This window comes from Eulemur rufifrons, chromosome 7 (assembly GCF_041146395.1).
Source record: "Eulemur rufifrons isolate Redbay chromosome 7, OSU_ERuf_1, whole genome shotgun sequence".
Taxonomy (NCBI): Eukaryota; Metazoa; Chordata; class Mammalia; order Primates; family Lemuridae; genus Eulemur; species Eulemur rufifrons.
The window spans coordinates 223795791-223821283 of NC_090989.1; the positions used below are offsets into that span (position 1 = coordinate 223795791).

At 40.2% G+C, this 25493-nt stretch overlaps 2 protein-coding genes across 8 annotated transcripts in view; both read right to left on the reverse strand.

Annotated features, from left to right (window-relative positions):
- The window catches only part of PIP5K1B (phosphatidylinositol-4-phosphate 5-kinase type 1 beta), a 273143-nt gene that overhangs the window by 177225 nt on the left and 70425 nt on the right, over positions 1 to 25493 (reverse strand). The gene's annotated exons all lie outside the window — the stretch shown is intronic.
- On the reverse strand, positions 20864 to 22169 carry PABIR1 (PP2A Aalpha (PPP2R1A) and B55A (PPP2R2A) interacting phosphatase regulator 1). The gene has a single exon (XM_069474137.1). It carries the CDS (start codon positions 22167 to 22169, stop codon positions 21192 to 21194), a length of 978 nt encoding a protein of 325 aa, XP_069330238.1. The 3' UTR covers positions 20864 to 21191.

Below are 25493 nucleotides of genomic sequence, written 5' to 3' on the forward strand. Positions count from 1 at the left end.
GCCGTGTCGCCACAGCCCTCGGTCAACATAGCTCCACACCTACATCTTGGCACAGCTGTGTGTTTAGGTGACACGGGCTGCATTTGCCCTCAGTCCTATTATTATGGCTACTACATATGAAGCACTCCTTTGTGCCAGGCACTCTTGAAGGACTACTGGAATTAACTCATTTAATTCTCCCAACAGCTCCAAGTGATAGGCTTCTGTGATCATCCTCATCACTTGGTTGCAGAGAAAACCGAGGCAATCGAGAGGTTAAATAACTTGCCCAAGGTCGCACAGTTAGAACCAGGATGGGAATGCACAGGCTGTCCTGTTCCAAAGCGGCACTTGTAACCACTCTGCTAATACCGCCTCTCCCAAGACAATCTCTGCATCCTGCCCCCTGCCTCACAGAGGAATGACGGTCCTTTCACGTCCTGCCTTCTCCACCTGTGAACTCGTGAGCACCCATGCTCATCCTTACTTCCTCCCTGACACACTGCTAAGGTATGATCTGTGTCCCCCCAGCACACACCTGTCTGGAGCCGTCTCCCCATTAACAGGTCTCTCTCCTGGATCTTCCACCCTCTTCTCGCATCTGGCTCTCCACCCTGACGATATGAGCATGTGAACTCTTTCCCGAGACCACGCTTCCCGCTGGCTCCGGAAACCTCTTCTTCATCCTGACACTCGCTTCTGGCCGTAGCCTTGTCTCATTCCCTCTGCACCCACGGTGAAACTGCTCAGAACACTAGTGCACGTTCCCACCTTAACTTTCCCCTCTCCCGGCCACTTACGGAGACGCAGCAATCCTGCCTCCCCCAAACCACCCCCAGTTCACAAACGTGCTCCCTGTGACTTCACCCGAGCAGTCTCTGCACTCGCTGTCCTCCGCCACTTCTCTGAAGCATTGACACCGACAGACCCCTGCACACGGTAACTCTCAAACCTGTGTGGAACTGATGAGTGACCAGTCCTCCTTCACTGACAGTCCCTCTTCCCTTGGCCACCTGGCATGGCCGGCACTGTCACTGCCTACCCCAAATCCCTTTTCCTCATGTTCTTTATTAATAGAACTCTGGTTTTGTTTAGGGAGGCAACGTGCCCAGGTAAACAAACAAGAAAGTTGTATTCCCAGACATTCTGGCAATGAGGTGTTGGCAGACGTTTATGTCCGGGGAGACTTGTTAGAGAGGCAAGTGGTTGGCATGGGCATTTCTGCCACTTGTCATTTGCTCTTTGCCCTTTCTCCCGGGGACAGCAGGCTTGAGAGAGCATGTGAGCAAGGACTCCATATGTGCCTGGCTTTCCCGCACCTCTCTGAACACTCTTGCTTAGGCTCTTTGGCAAGCTCCTTCTTCGGCTGTCTCTTAAATACTCATGTTCCGTGTGGTCTTCTGTATTCTTTTCTTCTACCTCCGAATAATCTCTTCCATTACCACTGTGTTTGAGTGCAACCTACTTGTGATGACTTCCAAATAACTCTGGAGCCCAGACCCCTCTCCTGAACTCAAGATTTATGTTCCCAGGTGCTTGCAGGGTTCCCCTTGTGTGTTAAGGCACTACAAATGTCGCGTGCTCCAACAGCAGCTTACTGTATCCCACCTTGCTCAGAGAATGCTGCCATTCGCCACCCTGTTGCCCCAGCTGGAAATCAGGGTGACATCCCAGCTTCTTCTCAGAGCCGCCCCCTTACCCCCAGCAAATCAAGTTCTTTTCAACCAATCTCCTGATATTCTTTGACTGTGATTCTTTTTCTGCATTTTTCTCTGCTACTATCTTAATTGAGATTTCGTCATTTCTTACACACATTACTGCCTCAGCTTCCTAATTATTCTGCCTCGCTGGGGCACAACATTGCCAAAGGGGCTCTTCTATATGCAAATCTGTCTATTTCACTCGCCTGCAGAATCCTGCAATGGCTTCTCACGGCTTCAGGGCAGATCTCAGAGTCTCCAGCATAGCATATGACCTCTCTGACTGTCCTCTCTCCTCAGGCCGCCACCAACACAGTTGTGGCCAGACAGGATGACTCGCGGCTCCCAGAACGCATCAGGCTCTCGGCCCTCTGCCTTTGGACACACTCCGATGCCTGACCTGCCACATCTCCCTCTCTCCCCGGCTAACTGATCTTTGTCCTTCAAGATGCAGCTCAGGCATTACTTCCTTCTATGAACCCCCTCCTGCCCTCTCCCAAGGCGGGTTCAGTGCCTCTCCTCTGTGCTCCCGGGTGCTCTAGGCCTACCTCTATTGTGACACTCACTGACTGTATTATAATCACCAGTTTAAATTTGTTTCCTTTCCACTACGCTGTCATTCCCTTGAGGGCAGTTCCCCTCCCCCCTTATCTATCTATGTATCAATCACAGTGCCGGGCACACAGACACACTCCAAAGGTGAAAGTTTAATGAATGCATATATGAGTATTTCTGTTGTTCTTAGATGAGCTAAGAATACAGGAAGCATGGCTTATTTCCAGTCCTTATACATTAAGTCAATGCTTAATGTTTTCTTCCTTCCTCTATTTAGCATTGAATGGTAAATGAATGACTACTTGATTTTTAGAGTGTTAAAATAAGATGGAAAACTATGATAGCTATATCAATTTAGTATCCCAAATACTTCCACAAGAGATTTTTCTTTTCTTTTCTTTCTTTCTTTCTTTTTTTTTTTTTTTGGCTGTTTCAGGTTCATTTCACACAAGTTGCAGTTTCTTTGAATTGATTATCTCTTGCAATAAATTTAAAAATCTGAGTATTAATGCAACTCATGTCTATTGTAGAAATATTGGAAAAACACAGAAAATCACAAAGAAAATAAAAGCGGCCAGCAATCTCCTCATCCAGAGATGCTCATAGTTCATCCTGTGTGGTATCTTCTTCTAATCTATTTTCTGTGATGCTCACACACCAACTTTCCTCTCCATTTCCAGTTTCCACACTGGACCATGAGGCTGAAATGGGCTGTTAACACCTTAGGGCAAACCGACATCATTCATTCCATCAGAATTCAATATAACATTAGTCACAGAACAAAATATGCAGACCTGGTATAGTAGCCGCTCTAAATAGTGTAGACTTTTCAGCCCGAGATCGGGCTTACTTTGGAGAATGCTGTTCTTTGGCTTCAAACCATACTCGGGTGTATCTATGGTTTTGCAGTTTCAAAGCAAACTTATTCCTCCTTGAAATATTAATTCTGGATTTTTTCTTATCTGTTTGATGAGATTCGGTCCACCCTGACCAAATCCACTTCTTCAAATGGCTTATTATATTCACAGGAGTAACTCTGTAATCTTATTATTAAATCATGTTTATTCCTATGATTTTGAAAGTAGGGAAAGAAATCCCAAATCTTCAGTCTCAGAATACGCTTGAAATCTCGCCCACCTGGCAGGCTGCAGCCACACTCACCACTGTACTGATGTCCCAGTATTACACACACCCTTTTTTTCTTGACATCAAGGAACAGGATAAACCTATAATTCTTGAATTCAGCCCAACTGAAAGAAATCCAGAAGGATCTAGCATTGCTGTGATTATTAGCAATCCAATAGGAAAAAATATCTGCCCTTTCCATAGTGTTAATACTGCTAAGTCCCATTGGAATTCTAAGCCGAGGCTTGCTGTTTCTCCCTGGATAGCCTTACTCTGAGATTTTTCATTAGAATTTACAGGACTATGTCCTGGCTCAAGCAGAGCACCCAGCACCTCCCACCCCCCCGACACATGGAATTTCAATTCACTTTATCAGAAGGCAGGCAGAGGAGTCTGGAGACAGAGCAAGGACTTAAAATATCTGTGGGCCAACATACCTATGTGGTAGCAGCAGGTGCTGACTCAGAGATGCCTGGGAGCAACGGGCACAGGAACCTGTGACTTGGATCAACACTTTTCCTATCTGGGACTTTTGTAGTGGGGGAATAAGGAGATGCAAGTACTGGGAGACAACTGTTTAAAATATTCTGATACTTGGAATGTTTACAGCTCAACTCCTCAAAAACTAGTCATGGAGAATTTGGAGTGGGGGTACACAAATATCCTACCCTCACATGACCTTGGGAAGCCTAGGACACCCTTGTGTGAATGACAAAACAGCACCTCTTCTGACTCAGCAGAAGCTCATCCTCTTGTAGAAAAATGAGAAAAAGATACCTTCTCTGGGCAGATTTAACCCTGCAAACAAGAAGTCCCCTTTTACCAGCAGGTGCAGAGCTTGGCAGCTGAGGGTGGGTTGGAAGTCAGCAGGGCACCTTTGTGCAGTGCACACACTATAAAACTGTACATAGCGGCCCTACATCCTCTTGACGTGGACTCTATCCGTGGATGGTCGAGTGGGATGGGTCTTCAAGGCCAGCGTTAAATCAGTAAGAAGCGAGTGGTGGGGTCTATAGAACTCAAGGCAGTTCAAACTATCCCTTCTTCATCCCCAGGCCATAAAAACTGAGGAATACTGGATTATTCCTGCATCTAACAGACATTTGTACATGTGCCGGCCCTGTGCTAGATGCTGGGTGAAAGGTGTGGTACAAACCTCAAGGACTAGCAGTCTAGAGGAAAGGCCTATCCCCAACATTTGCAGGGCCCAGCAATAGAACAAATGAAGGCCCACATACCACACACTGTGAGTTTCTTCCTCACTCACTGCCCTAAACGGGGCACCTGCTGCTCACAAATATCTCCAGCCCCTTCAGCATCGCTATTTTCAGTTCCTCAAAGGAACCTGATGTGGGAAGGCCAGGCTTTCGTATGTCTTTTTGGAGAAGTATCTGTTTAAGTCCTTTGCCCATTTTTAATCAGGTTATTTTTTTCTTTTGCTATGGAGTTGTAGGAATTCTGTATGCATTTTGGTATTAACCCTTTTGTATCAGATATATACTTTGCAAATATTTTCTCCCATTCCTTAGGTTGCCTTTTCATTCTGTTGATCATTTACTTTGGTGTACAGAAGCTTCTTATTAATAGTTTGATGTTGTCCTACTTGTCTAGCTTTGCTTTTGTTGCCTGTGCTTTTGGTGTCATATCTAATAAATCATTAAGACCGATGTCATGAAACTTTTCCCCTAGTTTTTCTTCTGAGAGTTTTATAGTTTCAGGTATTATGTTTAAGTTTTTAATCCATTTTGAGTTGATTTTGTGCATGGTAGAAGATAAGGGTCCAGTTTCATTCTTTTGCATGTGGATATCCAGTTTTCCCAGCACCATCTGTGGAAGAGACTATCTTTCCCCATTGAGTATTCTTGGCATCCTTATCCAAGATCCATTGACTGTATATGCATGGGCTTACTTCTGGGCTCTCTGTTCTATTCCATTGGTCTATGTGTTTATTTTTATGCCAGTGCCGTGCATTTGATTACTGTCGCTTTATAAAAATATTTTGAAATGATGCCTTCAGCTTTGTTTTTCTTTCTCAAGATTGCTTTGGCTATTTGGGGGTCCTTTGTGGTTCCATATGAATTTTTAGGATTGTTTTTTCTATTTCTATAAAAAATGCCCTTGGGATTTTGATAGGAATTGCATTGAGGAAGACTTCATTCATTTGCACAACTAGCATGTACCTTAAATTGAGTCACTAATGAATGGAGGAGCTGTACTACAGAGAGAGAGAGCGGTTCGGTATTAACAGTTATCCTCCAAATGTTATTTAAATTAAAGCCAACATACTGATGGGCAGTATGGTTATCTCAAATACAATTATAGCTAGATTCAGACCTTTCCTTAGCTTTAGACTTGCATGTCCAACTGACATTTGCTTTTAGAGTCCTCATGAGCGTATTACACATATGTCCTGAACAAAACTCAAACCCCTCTCTACCTCTGCCCCTGCTGACTTTTCCGTCTCATTCAATGTCACTTTATTCCCCTTTTCACTCAAGTCAGTAAACTTCTCTTACCAGAATCAAGTCATTCTTGATTTCCCCCACAACCCACCCCCTTAGCATATCCTCCACCAAGTCCTGCTGATTTCTCAAAACCACCTTTTCCTCTCCATCCTTACTACTACCCCTCAGCCCAGACACCAGCATCTCTTGCCTGGACCAATACAACAGCCTCCTGCTTGGGCTCCCTGCTTGCATTCCCTTCAAGGCAAGAATGATCTTAAAAATTAGGAAATCAGTTCAGGTTAGGCCTGGTGTAAAAAAAACCTGTTAATATCTTCCCATTGCATTTAGAATAAGACCCAAACTCCCGAGCTTGGCCTCCAAGACCTTGTGTGGCCTGCCACTTGCCTCTCACGCGAGTCTCTTAGTCACCAGCTAGTTTCAACCCCTCAGATGCACGGGTGTGCTCGCCCCTTGCCTGTGATGCTGCTCCCTGACCACTCGACCCAGAGCAGGTGCTTCTCTGTGTTTCAGGTTCTCAGCCCCTTGTTCATTCCCTTCCTAACATTTACTGTAATGGGCAATGATTTTATTACCTGCCTTTTTGGTTTTGTCTGTTTGTCCTCACTATAATGTAAACTCCATGAAGCCAGGGGCTTAATGTGTCTGCTAGGAACTAAAGTTGTTAATTAAGCTCAATGTCTGGCCCAAGAAATATTTACCAAGTGAACAATCTTATAACCATATTAGAAATTCACCTCAATTATTACTCTCCAGACTTTTGTTAATTAGGCTTCTTAAACTTAAAAATTGTTCCCTATAAGACAAGCTCAAAATTAATAAAGGAATCATTATACTTTGAGGAAGTTTAATTTAAATCTGGGCTCCAACAGATTGTTTTGTTCACATATTCACATTGGCTATTATGTGGAACTCCACGAGGAATTTAAAAAACTATCATGGATGCAAATTCATTTATTTAAAAAAAATCACGGCAGTAACATAACAGTACCACATGCCTTAATGTGGAAAATATTTAAATATGATCATTATGGCTCTCTTACAGCATATCTATGTAGTCTAAACCTCTGCTTCCTTTCCACTATAAATCTACTTTGAAATTTCAGAACGTACAGCCCAAGGCTTTTCCAATTCCAAGACAAACAGATGTGCACAGTGATCTTCATAATTCTTTGGAGTCTTTTTTTTTTTTATTTCATCTTATCATTATGGGGGATACAGAATTTCAGGTTACATACCATTTTTTGGAGTCTTACTAAGAGCACAAAAAATTCAGTAGATAATTTGAACTACATATTCTTTGTCTCTTCTATCTTTCAATCTCTTTGTGAATCCGTAGCCATAATTTCTAAGCAATTAAATCCAAGGCAGCAAAAAAAATTATGTCATTGAGATAGAAAGCAGTTACAAGAACACCTTATTAAGCCATGTCTGTTTCATCTAATCTTTCAGGTTCAAATGGCTTAATAATTTCCTAAAAAGGAATAAACAATTTGGTTTTTTTTAAAAATCAGAAACAGAGAAAAATTAAAACATTAAATTAGTAAAAAACAACAACAACAAATTTAACCCAAGAATTAATCCTTATGTTTTAAGTGAACATTGTAATTCTTGTTTGCTGGAAATTCCTAGAATATACTGTGTTCTTTGAACATGTTACATAAAACTCTTCATGTACCCCTGTCTCCCTGGAGATTGCTATTCACCTATTGACCTGCTAAAGAGTTGCTTCCTTTATAACACTTTTGCATTTCCTTCCTCTGCTTTCCTGCAGCATCTTGAAAATATATCTATTAAAAATGGCAATAAAGTATTACAAAACATTGTAGATTTTAAAATTTATGTATGTGTGTACTCTACAAAGAGCAACTTTAGGACTTGTCTACTTCTCTTTGTAACCCCAGACCCTAGCACAGTGCCAGGTATATTGTTAAGTATTCACCAAATATTTCTTGAAAAAAATGAATGATTAAATCACCTTCCTTATTCCTTCTAAGATCTTTAAATATGATGACCATATTTTATAAACCCAAACTGACAAACATGATATCATAAAAGATTTTTGCATCATTTTAGGGGCACAAAACAGAAATATGCTAGTTTTAATGTCAAAATACTAGAATTTCTGAGATATTTCGATGTACAGCTGGAAGCAATATTTGGAATCTTAACTAACATAGAAAACGTGGGATCTCAAGTTGTCATAACTCTGAAAGACGGAAATGGTGGTGACCTTAAATCTGTGGGACAGATATCTAACTCTGGTCTCCTCCTTCTAATCCCAGCCCCGTCCCCCACCCCATCCCTACGCACCAGCCTTTCTTTCATTGAAATGACACAGGGTAATGATCATTGACCTCCTGGCAACCTCATTAACCCTGGATCACGGATTGCTCAGGTTGAGGAGATGAAGACCTCAGAGCAACATTTTCCCAATGACGTTATCAAAACTCTCTAGTTTGGATCAAATAAGAAAAGGGCTGTCTTAGATTCCTGAAAAAAAATCTGAAATACAGATTATTTTCAGAGAACTACACCTTTTTTTTTTTTCAGTCACACAAGAGCTCCAAACATGGCCATTAAATAAATCACTCAAAACTGACTTAGAAAGAAATGTTTTAAGCATAGACAAAGTTGAACTGAAATGAATATATCAGCTATTGTGTATTGGCAAGTCCAAGAAATGTTTGTGGTCTTTAAATTTTTAAAGTTTGCTCAGATGCACATCAGAACATTGCTTGTAATTGAGAAAAAAGTTGAAACTATCCTAAAGAGTAACAGTTTGTTAACCATGGTATGAATAGCCACAGAACAAAATATCATACAACTATTAAAATGATGCAGAAATATATTTAAAACATTCAATGTAGATTACATGGGAAGAAAGGCAGTTTATGGAGCTGAACTTACAGTAGGATGCTTTGCGTGAAAAACTCACATACACATATTTAATCACAGAAAAAGCCTGTAACAGTAGACATGGGAATGCAAACAGTGGGATCTCATTAAAGTGTACCTCTTTTTGCTTATCAGAGTTTTCTAAAATTTCTAAAATGAACCTGCACTGATTTTATCATTAGAAAGTATAATTTGCCTATTTGTTACGGCCGGGCGCGGTGGCTCACGCCTGTAATCCTAGCACTCTGGGAGGCCGAGGCGGGTGGATCGCTCGAGGTCAGGAGTTCGAGACCAGCCTGAGCAAGAGCGAGACCCCCGTCTCTACTAAAAATAGAAAGAAATTATATGGAAAACTAAAATATATATATATACAAAAAAATTAGCCGGGCATGGTGGCGCATGCCTGTAGTCCCAGTTACTCGGGAGGCTGAGGCAGTAGGATCGCCTGAGCCCAGGAGTTTGAGGTTGCTGTGAGCTAGACTGACGCCACGGCACTCACTCTAGCCCGGGCAACAGAGTGAGGCTCTGTCTCAAAAAAAAAAAAAAAAAAAAAAAAAGAAAGAAAGTAAATTTGCCTATTTGTGTTAGTCTATTTGGTTCTTTCCTTCTAATTTTTTCCCACACTATTAAAATACTTGGCTTATGGAAGTTTGCTTAAAAGTAAATGTCATTTAAGCTCCCCTCCTAATTATACAAAAGTTGATAGATTGTGTTAAAATTAAAGCAGATTTTTGAATTTTGGGCTGTGTAAACGTGAATGAGAGTGGGGGGAGGGCAGCAATTTTCATGAAAACTAAAAGGAAAGCTCATTGTCTTTACACATCATCAAAGTTGCAGCATTACTTCCCTAGACAGAGCATCACAGGAGTTTTAGTCTGGAAGATTTCCTAAAGCCTAAAACATTTGCTAATGTGCAAAATACATTATGACATGCATATCACAGTTTTCCGTGAACAAACGTTCCACATTTCCCAAGCATTATGTATCACCATTAAAAACCCTTACCGAGTTCTTCCTATAGATGAGAATTGGTACTAGGAAAGATAAAGAAATCATTGTCCCTTTCCTTTAGGAAATCTGCCATAAAGACAGGGAATGATTCCATATATAATATATATTCTTCAGGTTTCCATTATTCAAGTTACCAGTTTTCTGAATAAATAATTTTATGATTTTATAGAGAATTCTCTTCTAACCCTTACAACATTTTGAGGTAGGAACTAGTCTTTAACAGGTGAGAAGACCAAGGCACACAAAGATTAAGCAATTTGCCTAAAATCAAGAAGCTTGGAAGTGGGAAGGCTAGGTCTGGAATGCAGTTCTGCCAGTCTGCAGAGGCTGAGCTCTTTTAACCATTACGTTACAATACACACATGCACATATACAAAACAACAAAGAAAGGGGTACAGGCAGAAGGTAGTACAGGGATTCAGAGGAAAACCAACTCTACCTAGAGCCAGAAGAATCAGAGGTCGCTCCATGGAGTGAACAGTACTGGATCGGCGTCTTGAAAGACAGAAATGTAGTATCAGGAAAGATAAGTAGTTCCACATTTTTCCCTGCTGGTTACAAATATGGCTTGGATATCCCTGAGTCCTCTTCTATAAAGGATCGGGACCGACTGCCCAAACCACAAGAAGGAACCTGACAATATTTTATGATTAGAATGAAATCTTAGCGATTCAAAGTGAGGAAAACATTCTTTCTTTCCTATCATTGCCGGTCCTCTCCTCTCCCACTGCTTAGCAATAATTTTGAAAAGCAGTAAGGGGGGAAAAAAAAATCTCTTCCTAAATAAAACCTAAGAGGACAATGAACTATTAAAAGAAAAATCACAGCACTCACTGAAGAGGAAAATGTCTCTGGGTTAAGAAACTGGGCCAAACTTACAGAAATAATTGTGTCACAGGTGTAGAACTAAATTCCAATTTATAAGTGGAAAAAAGCCATCAAGAAAAATAAGTGACAAGGGAATAAAATGAACCAGACAAATCCATGAAGGAAGTGAATCAGTAAGTCTTTAGCTTGAACAGTTTATTCACGTTTAGAGTAAAAACACTTACTTATATATATTTTTCCCCCTCACACTAATGCCCCCCCAAAAAAAGGAAGGAAAGAAAACTGTCATTTTTTTCTTGATTTTTTTCCTTAAACTATAATCATATATATAATATAGAAAGGAATAATTCTTGTAAGTGATAACAATTTACCAGTAAAAAAGTAACCTTTTGTTTTCGTTACTCTTTACCTTCAAGAACCCCAAGTCTTTTTTTCACCATCTGGCTGTCTGCAATTCTGCTCATCCTATTCTCCTCACCTCACTTTAATCAGGCTTCCAAGCCCACCACTCCCCTGAAATGACTCTTATCATGGTGACCTGCAACTTGCATGTTACTAAATCCAATGCTCAATGATTAGTGCTCTTCTTATTTATCAGATCAGCTGCAGTTGACACACGTGATCACTCCATCCTCTTTCACGTTTTCTTCACATGGTTAAAGGGCACCACAGTCTTGGTTTCCTACCTCTCTGGTTGCTCATTCTCAGTTTCCTTTTCCTGACCTTTTAATGTCGTAGAGTGTCCCAAGTTTCAGTTCCTATTCTCTCTTTACTGACACTTACTCTTCAGTGATCTCCTCTACTTGCCAGACTTTACCATCCACAGGCAGATGACTTCCAGGTGTGTATTTCAGTGAAGATGTCTTTCCTGAACTCCAGACTCAGATATCTAACTGCTTACTTGATATCTCCACTTGAATGTCTAAGACTACTTACTTAACGTACCCAAAACTCAGCTACTAATGGCCCTCACCCCCATGGCCTCAGCCAAAAAAATAAAAATCCTACTCCACCCACAGATTTCCATATCTCAGTTGATGGCAACTCCAATACTTCCAGTTGCTTAGGCCCCAAACCTTGCAATTATCCTTAATCTCTTTCTCTGTCTCTCTTTCTCTTATCTATCTTAAATCTACCACCAAAACCTTCTGGCCCTATGTTCAATATATCTAGAATTTAACTACTTCTCCCACCTCTACTGCTATCAGCCTCATCCAAGCCAGAGTCATCTCTTACCTGGATTGCTGGATGGCCTCCTAATTGGTCCCCCTGCCTCAACCCTGCCCTCAGAGTCTATTCTGAACACAGCAAGAGTATTCCTTTCAACATCTAAGACAGATCATGCCACTCCCATGTTCAGACCTCTGCAATGGGGTCTCATCTCACTCACAATCAAAGCCAATGTACTTTACACAAGATCCTATGCCATCTGTGTTTGCAGCAATCCTCACCCCTGCCCACCTCTCTAAGCCCCCTCCAACTATTTTTCCCTTGAATAGCTGTTTCAGACTTCCTTACTGTTCCTCACACTGTATATATACATATATACACACACTATATATGTATGTATACATATGGTAATTTACTTATTTGTTATGTTTATTATTGCCCCTCCTTCTGCCCGTTAGAATGCATGCAAAATATATGTTCTATAGGGCAGGAGTCTTTGTTCAGTAAACCGATGAATCCTAAGAGACCAGCTAGTGTGAGGCACATAATCAGTGCTTAATCAAAATTGCTTAATGAATTTTTAGTCTCTTAGCAAACTATAAAGAGCTCAGCCATGTGACTGGACTTGTTCCACTAAGAATCTTACTACATTCCTTTCTCTTAAAAACAGCGTGTGCTACAGCAAATGCTTAATGTTTGTTGAATGATTTTCTAAATGGCACTGTCATTGTCAGTGGAAGAAATAAAAATCTCACCACAAATACTGCAAAATCAAAACAACAAAACAAGAACAGTGTGTACCATTTGTTCACCCATTTATCCATCAATTAATTCATCTACTCAATATAAATTTGGGTAACTATAACGTGCTATGCACAGGTATCTGGGACAGAAGTAAAAGGCTTAGTCCTTATTTTTACATGGGGCAAAGAGATAAGAAACCATACAAATATAATCCTCACCCTTGACCACCTCTCTAAGCTTGTTAATTGCCTTTATAGAGGAAAGCCCTGGGCACAACAGGATTACAGAAGAAAGCACCTGACCAGGGCTGGAGAGGCAGGAGCCATCAGGAAGGATATGTCCCTTGAGTTAAGTTTTTAAGAAGTTAGTTAAGGGAAGAGATTTGGTAGGGACAAAGAGCCATTCTAAGCAGAGGACACAGCTTGTCTGAAAGCACAGACAGTATTGGGGAGCACGAACTGTAGGCAGCTCCGTGTGGCTCAAATCTTGGAATTCGGAAGACATGTGGAGGTAGAGAGGTCTTCTTTCACTCACACAGCATAATTTGATTTAATCTTGAAGTGAAGGGGTAGTCATTACACTTACATACTCAAATTTGCATTTTAGAAATATCTGATAGCAAGTAGTATGGTACATGGGTCCTTGAGAAAGACTATATAAATAGGTATGAAATTTTAATTCAGATTTAGAAATGCAGTATAAATTGGTAAAGTGCTCCAATAATTTTAATTATTGACTCAAAGTAACCTGACAATTATTATTATCATTATTATTATTGACCATTTTTTTCAAAGGACTCAAAAGAAGAGAACATTAGGGAAAGAGGCTCAAAGAAATTCTTAAACGCTTCCTTATTCAACTTCCAAAACCTAAATGAAGTGAAACAAAGTGAAACAATGAAGAAAACCACTCTCAATGTCACTCTTTACTCAGCAGGGAGCTCACAATTATAGTCCAAGAGAACACTGATGATGCCAAAAGAAATACCCAATCCATCCATCATCCCCTCACTCCCATCTCATGTTTTTCTTTCCAAAAGACACCAGCACTCAATAGCTACTTGTGACTCTGGAGTTCCGGTAATCCTCTTGGCACTGCAACATTAAAATCTTTCTTTGTCTTTAAAGCAGGGGGGAAAGATTGCCTGAATCCCAGGAGTGATTATCTCAAACAACCATTTTACTTTGCTAGGACACAAATTATCTTTCTCAATTGTCTTCTTTCACAATATGCCTTGCTAGCCAAGCCTTAGAGGTTAGTTTGGCTTTGTGGACCACTATAGGCAATTGGAAAAGAACCAAAATTATACCTGGCATTGATACAGAACTGAACTTTTGCAGGCAAATAAAACTCTGTTCTCTAGTTTCAGTCAGGTTGTCTTAGAATTCGTAAATGAGTGCTTTTTCACATCTCCCCAAGTATTTCTTCTAGAAGTTCAAAAGGAGAAACAGAAATCAGGCACAATGGGGTCCTAGGTTTGAGTACCAAATACTTATTTCTCTTTTAGGGCAGCACTTGAAATTTGGACAGTTGATACAAAATCAAAACGCAAAACGCTTTATATTTAAGTCAATAGTACCTATATAGGTATATATACATAGTTTGACATAATTTACAAAGTCTAACCTACCTATTTAAGAAAACTAAGGGGGAAATGGGAGGAAATCTAAAATGGGAAGAAAGTTAAATATGGCTCCAAGCAACAGGAAAAGGTCCATAAGGTAGGTCAACGTGTGTGTGTGTGTGTGTGTGTGTGCGCGCGCACACATGTGTGTGGATGCACACATGTGGGTGTACATGCATAAGACTCAAGTATTTGATGTTATCATCCTAACCTTGTTCTAAAATTATTTTCACAAACAAGCTATATATAGAACTAAAAGTCATTTTTGAAGTGATTTTTAAATATTTATTGAACTTCTAAAAATGATACTAGCCTTTTGGAACAAATTGTGGCTTTTGATGGTTTGTTTCAAAATGTCTAATGCAGGGACGTGACAGTGTGAAATGAAGTCTAAGCACAACTTGTATAATAGAAAATATTCAAAGGGAAGGTTTCCTTTTTGTGGGGGGTCCTTTTATTCAACAGTGAAGTGATTTTCTATGAAGTAAAATTTTTTTAAGAAAGTAAAATTTCTCGAGTATTGCTCCATTCTTGTGAATTTAAATCTCTACCTCTGGGGAAAGTTTCCCATTGAGAAAGAATAGCTAAGCTTGATCATTCTTTGAATCCTGCTGTTACTTTCTTCCTTTAAAAAAATAACACATTTTTAACTTACAGTGTTTTTTGGGGGAGAAGGGGAAGGGAGGAAAGAGTCAAACTGGTTCATGCTTTGTTTTCCTAAGAATAATAATCTAAGAACAAGGATACTGTATAAATCAAATATAACACAGTTTATACATGCATACGTATGCATATATCTAAAGAAAACAATAAAAAAAATCTAAAATTTGTGGGATTGGCATTCCTTATAATTTCAAATAGCAAATCAGTTTAAAAATATATAAAGCTGTGGAAACATGACTTTCTTCTATACACTTTAATTTATATCTATTACTAAAAAAAAATCCAGACATCTCCTCTAATATGGCAATAATGTTTAAAGGCATCATTTTTAATAAACATATCATTTGATTCAAAATAGAAGTAGCAGCACTAGCAAAATAAAGTTGCCAAAGTTAGCTGGAAAATAGGCTTTCTCTGAAATAAAAAAATTCTGTTTATAAGAAAAAAATAAAAGGACCTACACTGAAAAGGAAAAAAATAGAAAGTAATAGGGACTTGCGAAAATGTACTTGGTCTTCTCATCTCTTCAATGGGAATCTTCATAGCACCTGCTTCACAAGGTTGTCATGAGGATTAAATAAACTCATCCATGTAAAGCACTAGTGTCTAGGCTCATGTGGAATGCTCAACAAACATTAGCACTGACTATTGTCATTATTATTGGCAAAAACTCATGTTTTATGCCATGTCTCACTTCTCAACTTGGAGGGTAAACAGTCTTGAAGGAATCACAATCTTGTTAAAATCTTGGCTGCCAAGCAATGATAGCCTTATTTCAGAGAGAGAGAGAGTACACTGAAGAAATAAATACCTCAAGATTTCTAAAATAAGGAAGCAAGAAACAGTTATTAGAAAGGGATCAGTATTTCTGATTTGTGAACAGAGGGGTATCACCTAAAAAAAAGAGGAATAAGCCTTATTTTGCATTTTCCAGAGAGCTGGACTTGAATTAAATGGTGGAAGTTACAGAGAGAAATGTCTGTTCAGTTTAAGAAAGACTCTCTAACATCAAAACCACTCACCTTATAAAAGGATAGGCTGTCCTGAAGGGTAGAGAGCGTACTGAGTATGAAAGCAGAAGTTTCGTCAGTAAAGGATGATAAGGAAAAGGTTCCTTAACAAGTCCAAGTTAGGCAACAACAATGACAATCACCACCACCAGCACAATAATAATGACAGTTGACACAGAGACAGAAATTACCCAGCATTGTTGTAATCGCTTTACATATACTGACCCATTCAATCCTCACCACAGCCACCTGGCTCTGCAGTCTGTGTTCTTAACCACTTCAGTACGCTGCCTACCTCCCAGCTCTAAAATCCTGGGCAAGTTACTCAACCTCTCTGTGCCTCCATTTCCTGATTTATAAAATGAGAATCACAAAAGCACTTACCTTAGATGATAGATTAAATATTTGTTTGGCACCTAGAACAGTGTCTGACACATAGCAAGTATTTAATAGCTTTTTATAAAAAGGTCATTTCAACTTTTAAGAAAATTTTTTACTTGGATGGCAAGTTAGGAAAGGCACAAAGAACTCTGTCTTGGCTACAGTGAGCAATCTGACACAAATGTTTATCAAATACGTGGAACTCAAGGCTTGCCTTTAGGGTTGATTCTCTAAACCAAAATTAGCCATGAGCAAAACTACTACAGTGAGAGTCAGTCCTACAGTGACACCACACTCTGTACACTTTGTCATGGCTGATTGTAAGGTAAAACCTGGAAAAAAGTAGAGTGGCCTAGCTCATTACCCTCTGCTGACTTCTCTTACTACTCTCAGTGCTTCTGACAATCATTCAAACTACACTTTCAGCAGAACCCTTAACTGGACTTTACCTAGGACCCACTTAGTCAACCCCCAAACCTAGCCAATCCAACCCACTTCTTTTGTACCTGCCATCAAACTGCAACCTGGCATCAAATGTGGCCTAATAAATCTTCTAGTTACCCTATGTCCCTCCTTAGATTCTCATAGAGGCAATAATGAACCTTTATTTCACTCAGGCTTCCAAATCTACTCCTGTCCCTACTCTCAAATATTGTAGACTCCTCAATAATTGAAAAATAGAGGCAATCAGATACAAATTCTTCCTGCTTTCCATACACATTCCTCCATACCCCGAAATCCCTGCAACAGCAAATCAGTTCAATATTTACTGATGTTTTTGCCCAGCCTTTTCGCCTTTTTTCGGAAGAAAAATAGTTTCCAGACTTCCTTTCCAAGGCCAACTCTTTCTTCTGTCCTCTAATGCTACCCAGGAAATGTGCATCATCTTCTTGGTTCATTGTCTGGCAACTATTCGCATCACCCACCTCTCTTGGAACTTCAAACTTTTTCTACTAATCTAGAAACATACCTAGAAGAAATAAAAATTCTCAGACTTGTTTTCACCCTAAGTCCTGACTCTTTCTTTTTTTTTTTTTTTTTTTTTGAGACAGAGTCTCACTCTGTTGCCCAGGCTAGAGTGAGTGCCGTGGCGTCAGCCTAGCTCACAGCAACCTCAAACTCCTGAGTTCAAGCGATCCTCCTGTCTCAGCCTCCTGAGTAGCTGGGACTACAGGCATGCGCCACCATGCCCGGCTAATTTTTTTTTTTCTATATTTTTAGCTGTCCATATAATTTCTTTCTATTTTTAGTAGAGATGGGGTCTCGCTCTTGCTCAGGCTGGTCTCGAACTCCTGAGCTCAAACGATCCGCCCACCTCGGCCTCCCAGAGTGCTAGGATTACAGGCGTGAGCCACCGCGCCCGGCCAGTCCTGACTCTTTCTCCATTTTACTGCCAAATAAAGTGGTCTCTTGCTGTGGGTATGTAACCGGCTTAACTAATAAACGTGAATCACTGGAAGGCAGCCTGATACAGGTTATTCTTGATCACAATCTTTTTAAGTCTACTTAAAGTTTCCTCCGTCAGCAGCCTTGGACTTAGTGACTATTAATTATTTCTTCCATTTATACTATGTTTTTAACAAATATAATAAAGGAAAATACAGCACAGAGGTTTATTATATGTGACGAACTGTACTTTAAATAAATGTGGATATTTGCTTTAGGACTTCTTGCACAGTTTATAGATTAGCAATGCTAATAACCTTGTAAATGTTTTTTGAAGAATAATTCTTACATGAGCTAAGCCTTTACATTCTACAGAGTAATGACTGAAGTTATGACCAATACTATGATAATGTAAACTGTCCACACAAACTCTTAGAGCCCTATCTGATTTAAAACTTATTTATACAGAAGAATAAGCTTACAAAAATAAAGGTTTCCATACCTACAGGGGAAAAAGATCTGGTAAAAGGACCTTAAAAAGGAGAGAACATGATATATTTAAGTAGAAGAAAGCAAGGCAGTGAGGGTGAAGCACAGAAAATAACAGAAGAGGCAAGGAAAGGCCAGATCCCTCAGGGCCTCCTAGGCCAGAATTGATACATTTTAGTATACTCATAAGAATAGGAAGCAAATGAAAAGCTTTAAGCTGGGAGATGGAAGGATCAGATCTACAGTTTTAAAAGGATAACTCTAGTCGCTGTATGGAGAATGAATGGGTAGATCACCAGAATGAGTGTGAAAGGGCACGAGTGAGAGTTAAGAGGCTGCTTCAGAAGCCTAAGAGGGAAATGGTAGCTTAGATCAAGGTGGCAGGAGAGGTGGAAATGAGGAGATAAATTCTAAAAGATAAAATCAATAAGCCTTGACGAATGATTAGCTGTGGGGGAAAAAAATGGAAGAGCGGTATCAATGATATGTTGGTTTCTTGCATTTATATACATATATACATGGAAATGTGGAGTAACACATCTTGTACAATATATACCAAACTGTTAACAGAAGTTATCCATGGTAAGGAAAGATGAATTTTACAAAGAGGCAGACTTTCATTTTTTTTTTTTTTTTTTTTTTTACTATATAAACATCTAGATTACTTAAATACTTTAAAATCAGCAGGTATACATTGCTTTCATAGTTAAATTCACACACAATAAAAAGGAAAAAGCATTTGCCTGGCTTGAAAAGGATAGAATGGCATTTTAGGGAGAAGGAACAACCTATCCAAAAGCATGGACACGTGAAAGCACATGGCATGTTTAAAGAGTATCAAGCGGTCTAGTGCTTGCAGAGTAAGCAGGAAGGGTGTGCATTGGATGGAGATGAGGAAAGATTGAAGCTATTTTAGAATATGGCCAGATCATGAAGGACCTTCTATATCAGGCTAAGGAAATCATTCCCTGAACAGGAAGAAATAAGGAAGCACATAAAGTTTTCAGGCAGAAGAGTGAAAAAAATCAAGTTTATATTTTAGAAAGATCACTCTAGAGGGGATGTGAGGATTGGACCAAAGGGCAGTAAAAAGATTAGGAGACCACTTAGGCAAGAACTTAAGCTAAATCAGGGGCAATACAGATAGAGAAGGGGAGAGATGTGAGATTCACTTCAGAAGTAAAGTTGACAGGACTTGGTGATTGAGTGGGATGACAGATACAGAAAAGGAAAGTCAAAGATGCTTCCATGGTTTCCAGTTTAGGAAATTAAATAGTGACGACATTAACGTAGTTAACGCAACAACAGGTTAAGTGAGAAGATAATACAGTTTGTTTTGAAGATGCTGAAGTTAAAGTACCTCTGGAAGCAGGTCAAAGTACCCACCAGGAAGATGGATAGATAGGTTTAAATTTGAGGAACAAGGTTAGAACTGGAGCACATGAACACTGTTACCCAGAATACAGAATTTCAAACCTGTGGATACATTCTTACCCTTGATAAAATTTCACTGAATCTTGAGGCAACTGTCAAGAGTTGACCAGTTCCATTTATTCTCATAGTTGTAAAAAGTTTACATAATTGTTAAAAGTCTCTATAGACAATAACTTTAAAAAGTCAGTCAGGGCTTTTGTCTTGGTCTCTCTTTGAGTCTTTTATTTTCTTTCCCCTTCCCTTTTTGTCTGCCTATGTAACTATCTACATATCTATCTAGTTAAGGAAGATATATGAGGTATAAGGAAGTATAATATCAAAAACATTTGCTATTCTTATTATTTTGTCTTAATTGTAAAAGGCAAAGAAAAGAACATTCCACAATTCTACTTTTAACAAAATCTAAGTTAAATAATGATTTACCTATGTGACTCCTCATTGATTTTCTCTTGCAAATCATCGACCCTCAATTAACTGACATCACCAAGGCAGTCAACTCAAGCTGTAGCTTTAACCACAGAGGTTAAACAATTCACAGTCCTGTTGTCGCTCACTGTTAAAAATCCGAGTCACACTGTACCTTTGTCTAATAGATGGTGCCCTAGTTTGGTAGGAGATGAAGAGGAAGGACCTGTTGGCAAGGAAACAGCTGCTTCCTTCCTGAGCAAGGGAAAACCAGGAAGGTGACAGATGGGCAGAGCAGAAAAGCAGCCAAAAATTGCTCTGGCTCCTGGTTGGCAACAATTTTCAGAACGGAGGCACGACTGAATATTTTAAAGTATATCAGTGATTGAGAATATTGTCTGCCTGGGTGCTCTGCTGAAGTTCAACAGGCTTCCCACACATTTTCTGCATTTGAAAAACTTTTAAGTTTGCAATGGTACAAAGAGCCTAGCCTGAGCCTATGAACAGTGGGCTAAGACTGCAAGGCACTGTCCCATTTCACTTTAGGATTACACCCAAGAGAATGCACTTTCTGGTTAAACAAAAGAAAAAAAGAAAAAATTCATTTCCTGTATAGGTTATATTTGTATGATTTACTAGAATTACTATTAAAATTTCATTAAAAAACGTTTTTCTTAAATACGTTTACTTTTATATACTTAAAAGATTTGTTGCAAACTTTTATAATTTGTTCTTTTTTCATTCCCCCTCCATACACTTCGGTACCCAGAAAATTAAATATTCAAGAATTCCTGGGTAAAACAGACAACCACTGGATTGATATAACTAACATATTTTTTTAAAAAGCTGTAAATAGGTAAGTTATTGTTCTTCATCAAATGGAAATTAGCAATTACTGGAAAATAACATTAAAAATTAGTGTGGGCATGAAGTATGGAATTTTAAAACATCAGTTTACTATGCTGATTAATTCAACATTTATATTTTCATCAGAACTTAATAATCCCATAAATAAATAGAGCTCTCAATTATTTAAAAAAATCAAGGGATAACATATGTATTTAGACATATTAGCAGCGTAAAGATGTATGCTTCAACACACTTATTGGGAAAACGTCTGAAAATATTACTACACTGAATTCAAGGGTATCCGCAGGAACCTGACATATAAGTTCTCTAGAATAACAACATATCAGGAAATTCCAAAAAAGTAAAAGGGTCAAATAGGAAATAGCCTCAAATTAATCGACAAAGTTCAGTGCTTGCTCCAACTTGATTATTCTCTCTCTCCATTGCAAAAAAAAACAGTCTCAGGATGGGTGTATCACTTAGATGAAAGTTCATCTAGTGGAATAAATGGAGAGGCCGCTTGGGCAGGTGACACAGGAGAGTCGGTGGTAGTGCTGACTTTCGCTGGTGAGTTACAAGATCCGGCACTGCTGCTGTTTCCATCAAGGGTATCCGAAGATACACACACACCGGGATCTGACAGCTGTGCAACGTCAGAAGAAAGCATGTTGGTGATGCCCTGGAAAAATCTCTTTGGCTGGTAATCAGTTTCCATTTCACATTTTCTTTTTAATGGTCCAAGAACACTTGGTCTAATGCAATTGATGGGACTCTGGCTTCTCCGGGTAGTAAATCGGGTCGTTGGGCTGGGAATAGGGCTTGGAGGCAATCCATTGCTACTCACAAAACTTTGCAAGGATGGTGAAAAACACTGCTTCCCAATTCCGCGAGTGGGTGACGGTGCTGGTGACACAGGAATGAAATCGATGCGCTTCGGGGAGGCGGATTTCTCCACATCATTGTCACTCAGGCTGAAACTTTCCTCCCAGGAGTGGCTTATCTGCATTGCGGTCTGCACCTCCCGCTCGTGGACCGTCTCCCTGTTGATCAAGTCCATGCCCTCCTCCTGCTTGATTTGGTGCAAGCGGCTGCTGTGCATGCGGACAGGGGAGGCCGGTAGCAGCAGGCCGTGGCGGCTCGGGAACGTTGTGCTGTTCCGCCTGGCGCTCGGCGCCTCGGCCTGGAACACCGGCGAAGTGTCACTGAGGCCGTGAATCAGGGGGGCGCTGTTAGACCTCCTAAGGCCCCCGCCGCCGCCAGTGCCGCTGCCCTCCGCCGAGCTCCCGCCCGTTCCCGGAGGCAGCTCCAGGTCCAGCTCCATCTTCTCCTGAGCCATGTCGGGGACAGGGAGGCGGGGGCGGTGCTCAGTCAGGGCCCTAGGACTCCCATTCCCCGCAGTCCAGGGCCGCCGCCGCCACCGAGAATCTGTCAGCGAGCTCACCTCTCTGCGCATGCGTGCTCCTCCGCGCAGGCGCCTGCGATGTCTGCGCTCGCGGCGCCTGTTTAATGCGTAATAGCTGCGCCGAAGCCTTAGGGGGAGGGGCGAGGAGTGGTTGGGCCGCTAGTCAATACATTCCTTCCCCAAATAGCTTTTCAGCCTAAGTTCGCATCAACGCATTTAAATGAGGTTATCATATTGAGGAGTATGTAATTATAAAACAAATACAAGCCCCAAGAGAGAGCCCCTTGGTGAGGTGGGCTGTATGATTGGCAGTGGGGTGTGGGCTAATCAGGGAGGGCTTCCCCGAGGAAGAGACACTCTGAAATCCGAGGAAGTAGGGGAAATGGGTGCGGTGTAATACCTTGCAGGAAGCGGGAAGCTAGGGCTACCCAGCAAGTGGCAGGCGGGAACCAGCAGGGAAGGACGTGACATGAGGTGGTGGACCAGAGAAGATTCTGGTCTTTACCTTGAGAACAATGAAAACTACAAAGGTTTTCAAGCATGGGTATATTAGCAACTGAAAAAGTCACTGGCCTGCAGTCTGGAGAAGAGAGCATTGGGAGATTAAAACCTACAGCAAAAAGGCCAGAGAGGACAGTAATTTGCACTAAAGTGGTAGTGTGGGAGAGGAGATGGAGAGAAGAGTAAATTTGAGAACTATTTAGAAGGTTAGGGGAAAAAAACAAAACCTGAGACTGTATTACTATTGTTTTATTTACGGTCATATTTCCAGCACAAGCATATGTGTGAGGTGTGAGGGATTAAAGGAAAACCAATAAAGTCCTCACATTTTAAAAATAAAACCCCCATTCTTGGCTTATGTAATTAATATAAAATTTTGATAGCTCATTAAAAGTGGTTTACATTTATTTAGTCAGTCAAGATTTTTTTTTTTCTGCATACCTACTGTGTGTCAGACACTGTGCTAGGAAATGGACCCTACATGAGGGTGTTTAATTTTTACTGGGGGAAAAGAAATAAATAAATGGGCTATTTTCAGATAGTGGTAAGCCTTAGAAAAATAAAATAGGATGGTGTGATGGAGCACTACTGACAGAAGGCAGGAGGCAATTACAGCTGAGATCTAAGTGACAAGAAGAAGCAAGTCATGGGACATCTGGGGAATGAGTATTCCAAGCAGAAAGAATAGCACGTGCTAAGGCCCAAGGTAGCTATGAATTTGATGAGTTAGCAGGAAAAGAAAAAAAGGCAGTGCAGCTGAAGTAAAAAAGGGGGAGAGTGTTCTGAGGGGGCAAAAATGTTTGGATCTCATTCTGAGTATGATGAAAAGCCACTGGGGGGGTTTGAGCAGGGGACTGAAATTATCTGGTTTATATTTTAAATACCACTTAAGCTCTGTGGAAAATAGGCAGAAAGAGGACAAGCGTGGAGGCAGAAGGATGGATTAGGAACCTGTGGCAACAGTACAGACAAGAGATTCTTGGACTATGGTTGTAGCAGTTGCAATGGAGAGAAGTAGATGGATTCAGGATACGTTTTAGAAGTGGAACCACTAGGATTTGCAGATAGATTAAATTTAGATGATGAGGGAAATAGATTATTCAAAGAGGACTCAGATTTTTTATTTAAACTGGGTGGATGGAAGTATCATTTACTGAGATAGGGAAGGAGCACATTTAGAAGTATGGAAATTAAGAGTGCCCGAAGTAGAATAACAGCAAGTGGAACGCACCAACATTTTCTAAGTGCCAACTTGCTGCCAGGCACTTAAAACAATCCATAGTCCCACGTAATCCTCATTGAAATCTGATAAATTAGATATTGTTATGGCTAATTTTATAGAGAGACAATTGAGGTTCAAAAATTGCAGAAGGCCCTATAGCCAGCACACAGAAGAACAATAACCTGAACCAATCATAATTAAGGTCTCACTTCAAAAGCCTATATTTCTATTTGCTGACTTTCACATGGATTAGAGAAGGAGAATTTGATGGCTCCCTCTGGGAGGAAAGGAGGGTCTAAAACAGGAGCTGGGAATGGCAGAAGTAGGAGATGAATTTGGGAGACAGCAAGGCAACAACAGAACCTGACTGCCTGGATGTGCACAGGATGAAGAGGAGACACAAATGACTAATGTTCAAGTGTGACTGGCTGAAAGAATGGCACAAATTACTAAATAAAAACAGGGGAGAGAAGAGGAAGAGTGTCCAGAAAACATTAATATTAGGTAAATAGAAAAGAGCATTAAATACAGAACTTATTTTATAACATCCATAACATATTAATTTACATATTGCTAAATTATTAATAATGTGGCTCAAATGTGCCAGACATTGTTTATCCACATCTGAATAAACACAGTTATTACTCTTACTAATAAAGCACAGTGATGGTGATAAGTCCACAAAATAAAATGTCTATGCTGTTTGGTTCTTGCCTGAACACACCTATTAGAGATCTTAGCTGGTTTCCTTGTTTCTGCCCTTGTCCATACAAGTAAATTAGCTAACCAATATTTAAGATAATCCATAAAAAATATTTGCATCAATTCTCTGTTCAAAATCCTTCAGTAGATTCCCACTCAGAGAAAAAGGCCAGGTCATTACAATGGCCTACAGGGCCCTATCTGATCTGAGACCCTGCCATCCCTCTGACTTAACCTCTAGCTACTCTTCTACTTGCTACATCTCCTCCAACTGCAGAGACCTCCTTATTTCCCCTCAGCCCACCAGGCATGCACCTCCCTCCACGTGGGATTGCTCTTCTTCCAGTGGATATCCACACTACTCAGTCCCTTCAGGTCCCTGCACAAATATTACTGACTGAGAGGCTTCCCCTAACTTTCCCTTACAAAAAGCAATAGCAGTTCCCAACACCAAGCCTGCATTCCCTTGGCCCTTGCTCTGTTTTTATTTTCCTCCAGAGTACCACATGACATATGTATATATTTTCTTGCCTTTTTCCTTCCTGAGAAGGTAAGCTCCATAAGAATAAGGCCTTTACTTTGTTCCCTGCTGTATGCTTAGTTATTTAGAATAGAGTCTGGCACATGCTACTCAATAAGTACTTGTTGAATCATTGTGCAAATGAATGATAAAGAATGAATGAATGGATTGATAATATAGCTTTGTCCAAAAGGGAGGAGAACTCTATTATTTGAAAATCTAGACTAACAGGCTTTTCTAGACTGATTCTAAGAGATCCTTACACTTTGATAGTTCTTTTTCTTATATTAGGAATATTATTATTGTTAATACTTATGCTTCCCTCCAGCCCATGCATAGGTTATTTGAACTAACCATTATGTGAACTAAGAAACTGAAGCTCTAAGTTTCCATTCTTTTTGACCATATGCTGATCAACACTTGATGCAAT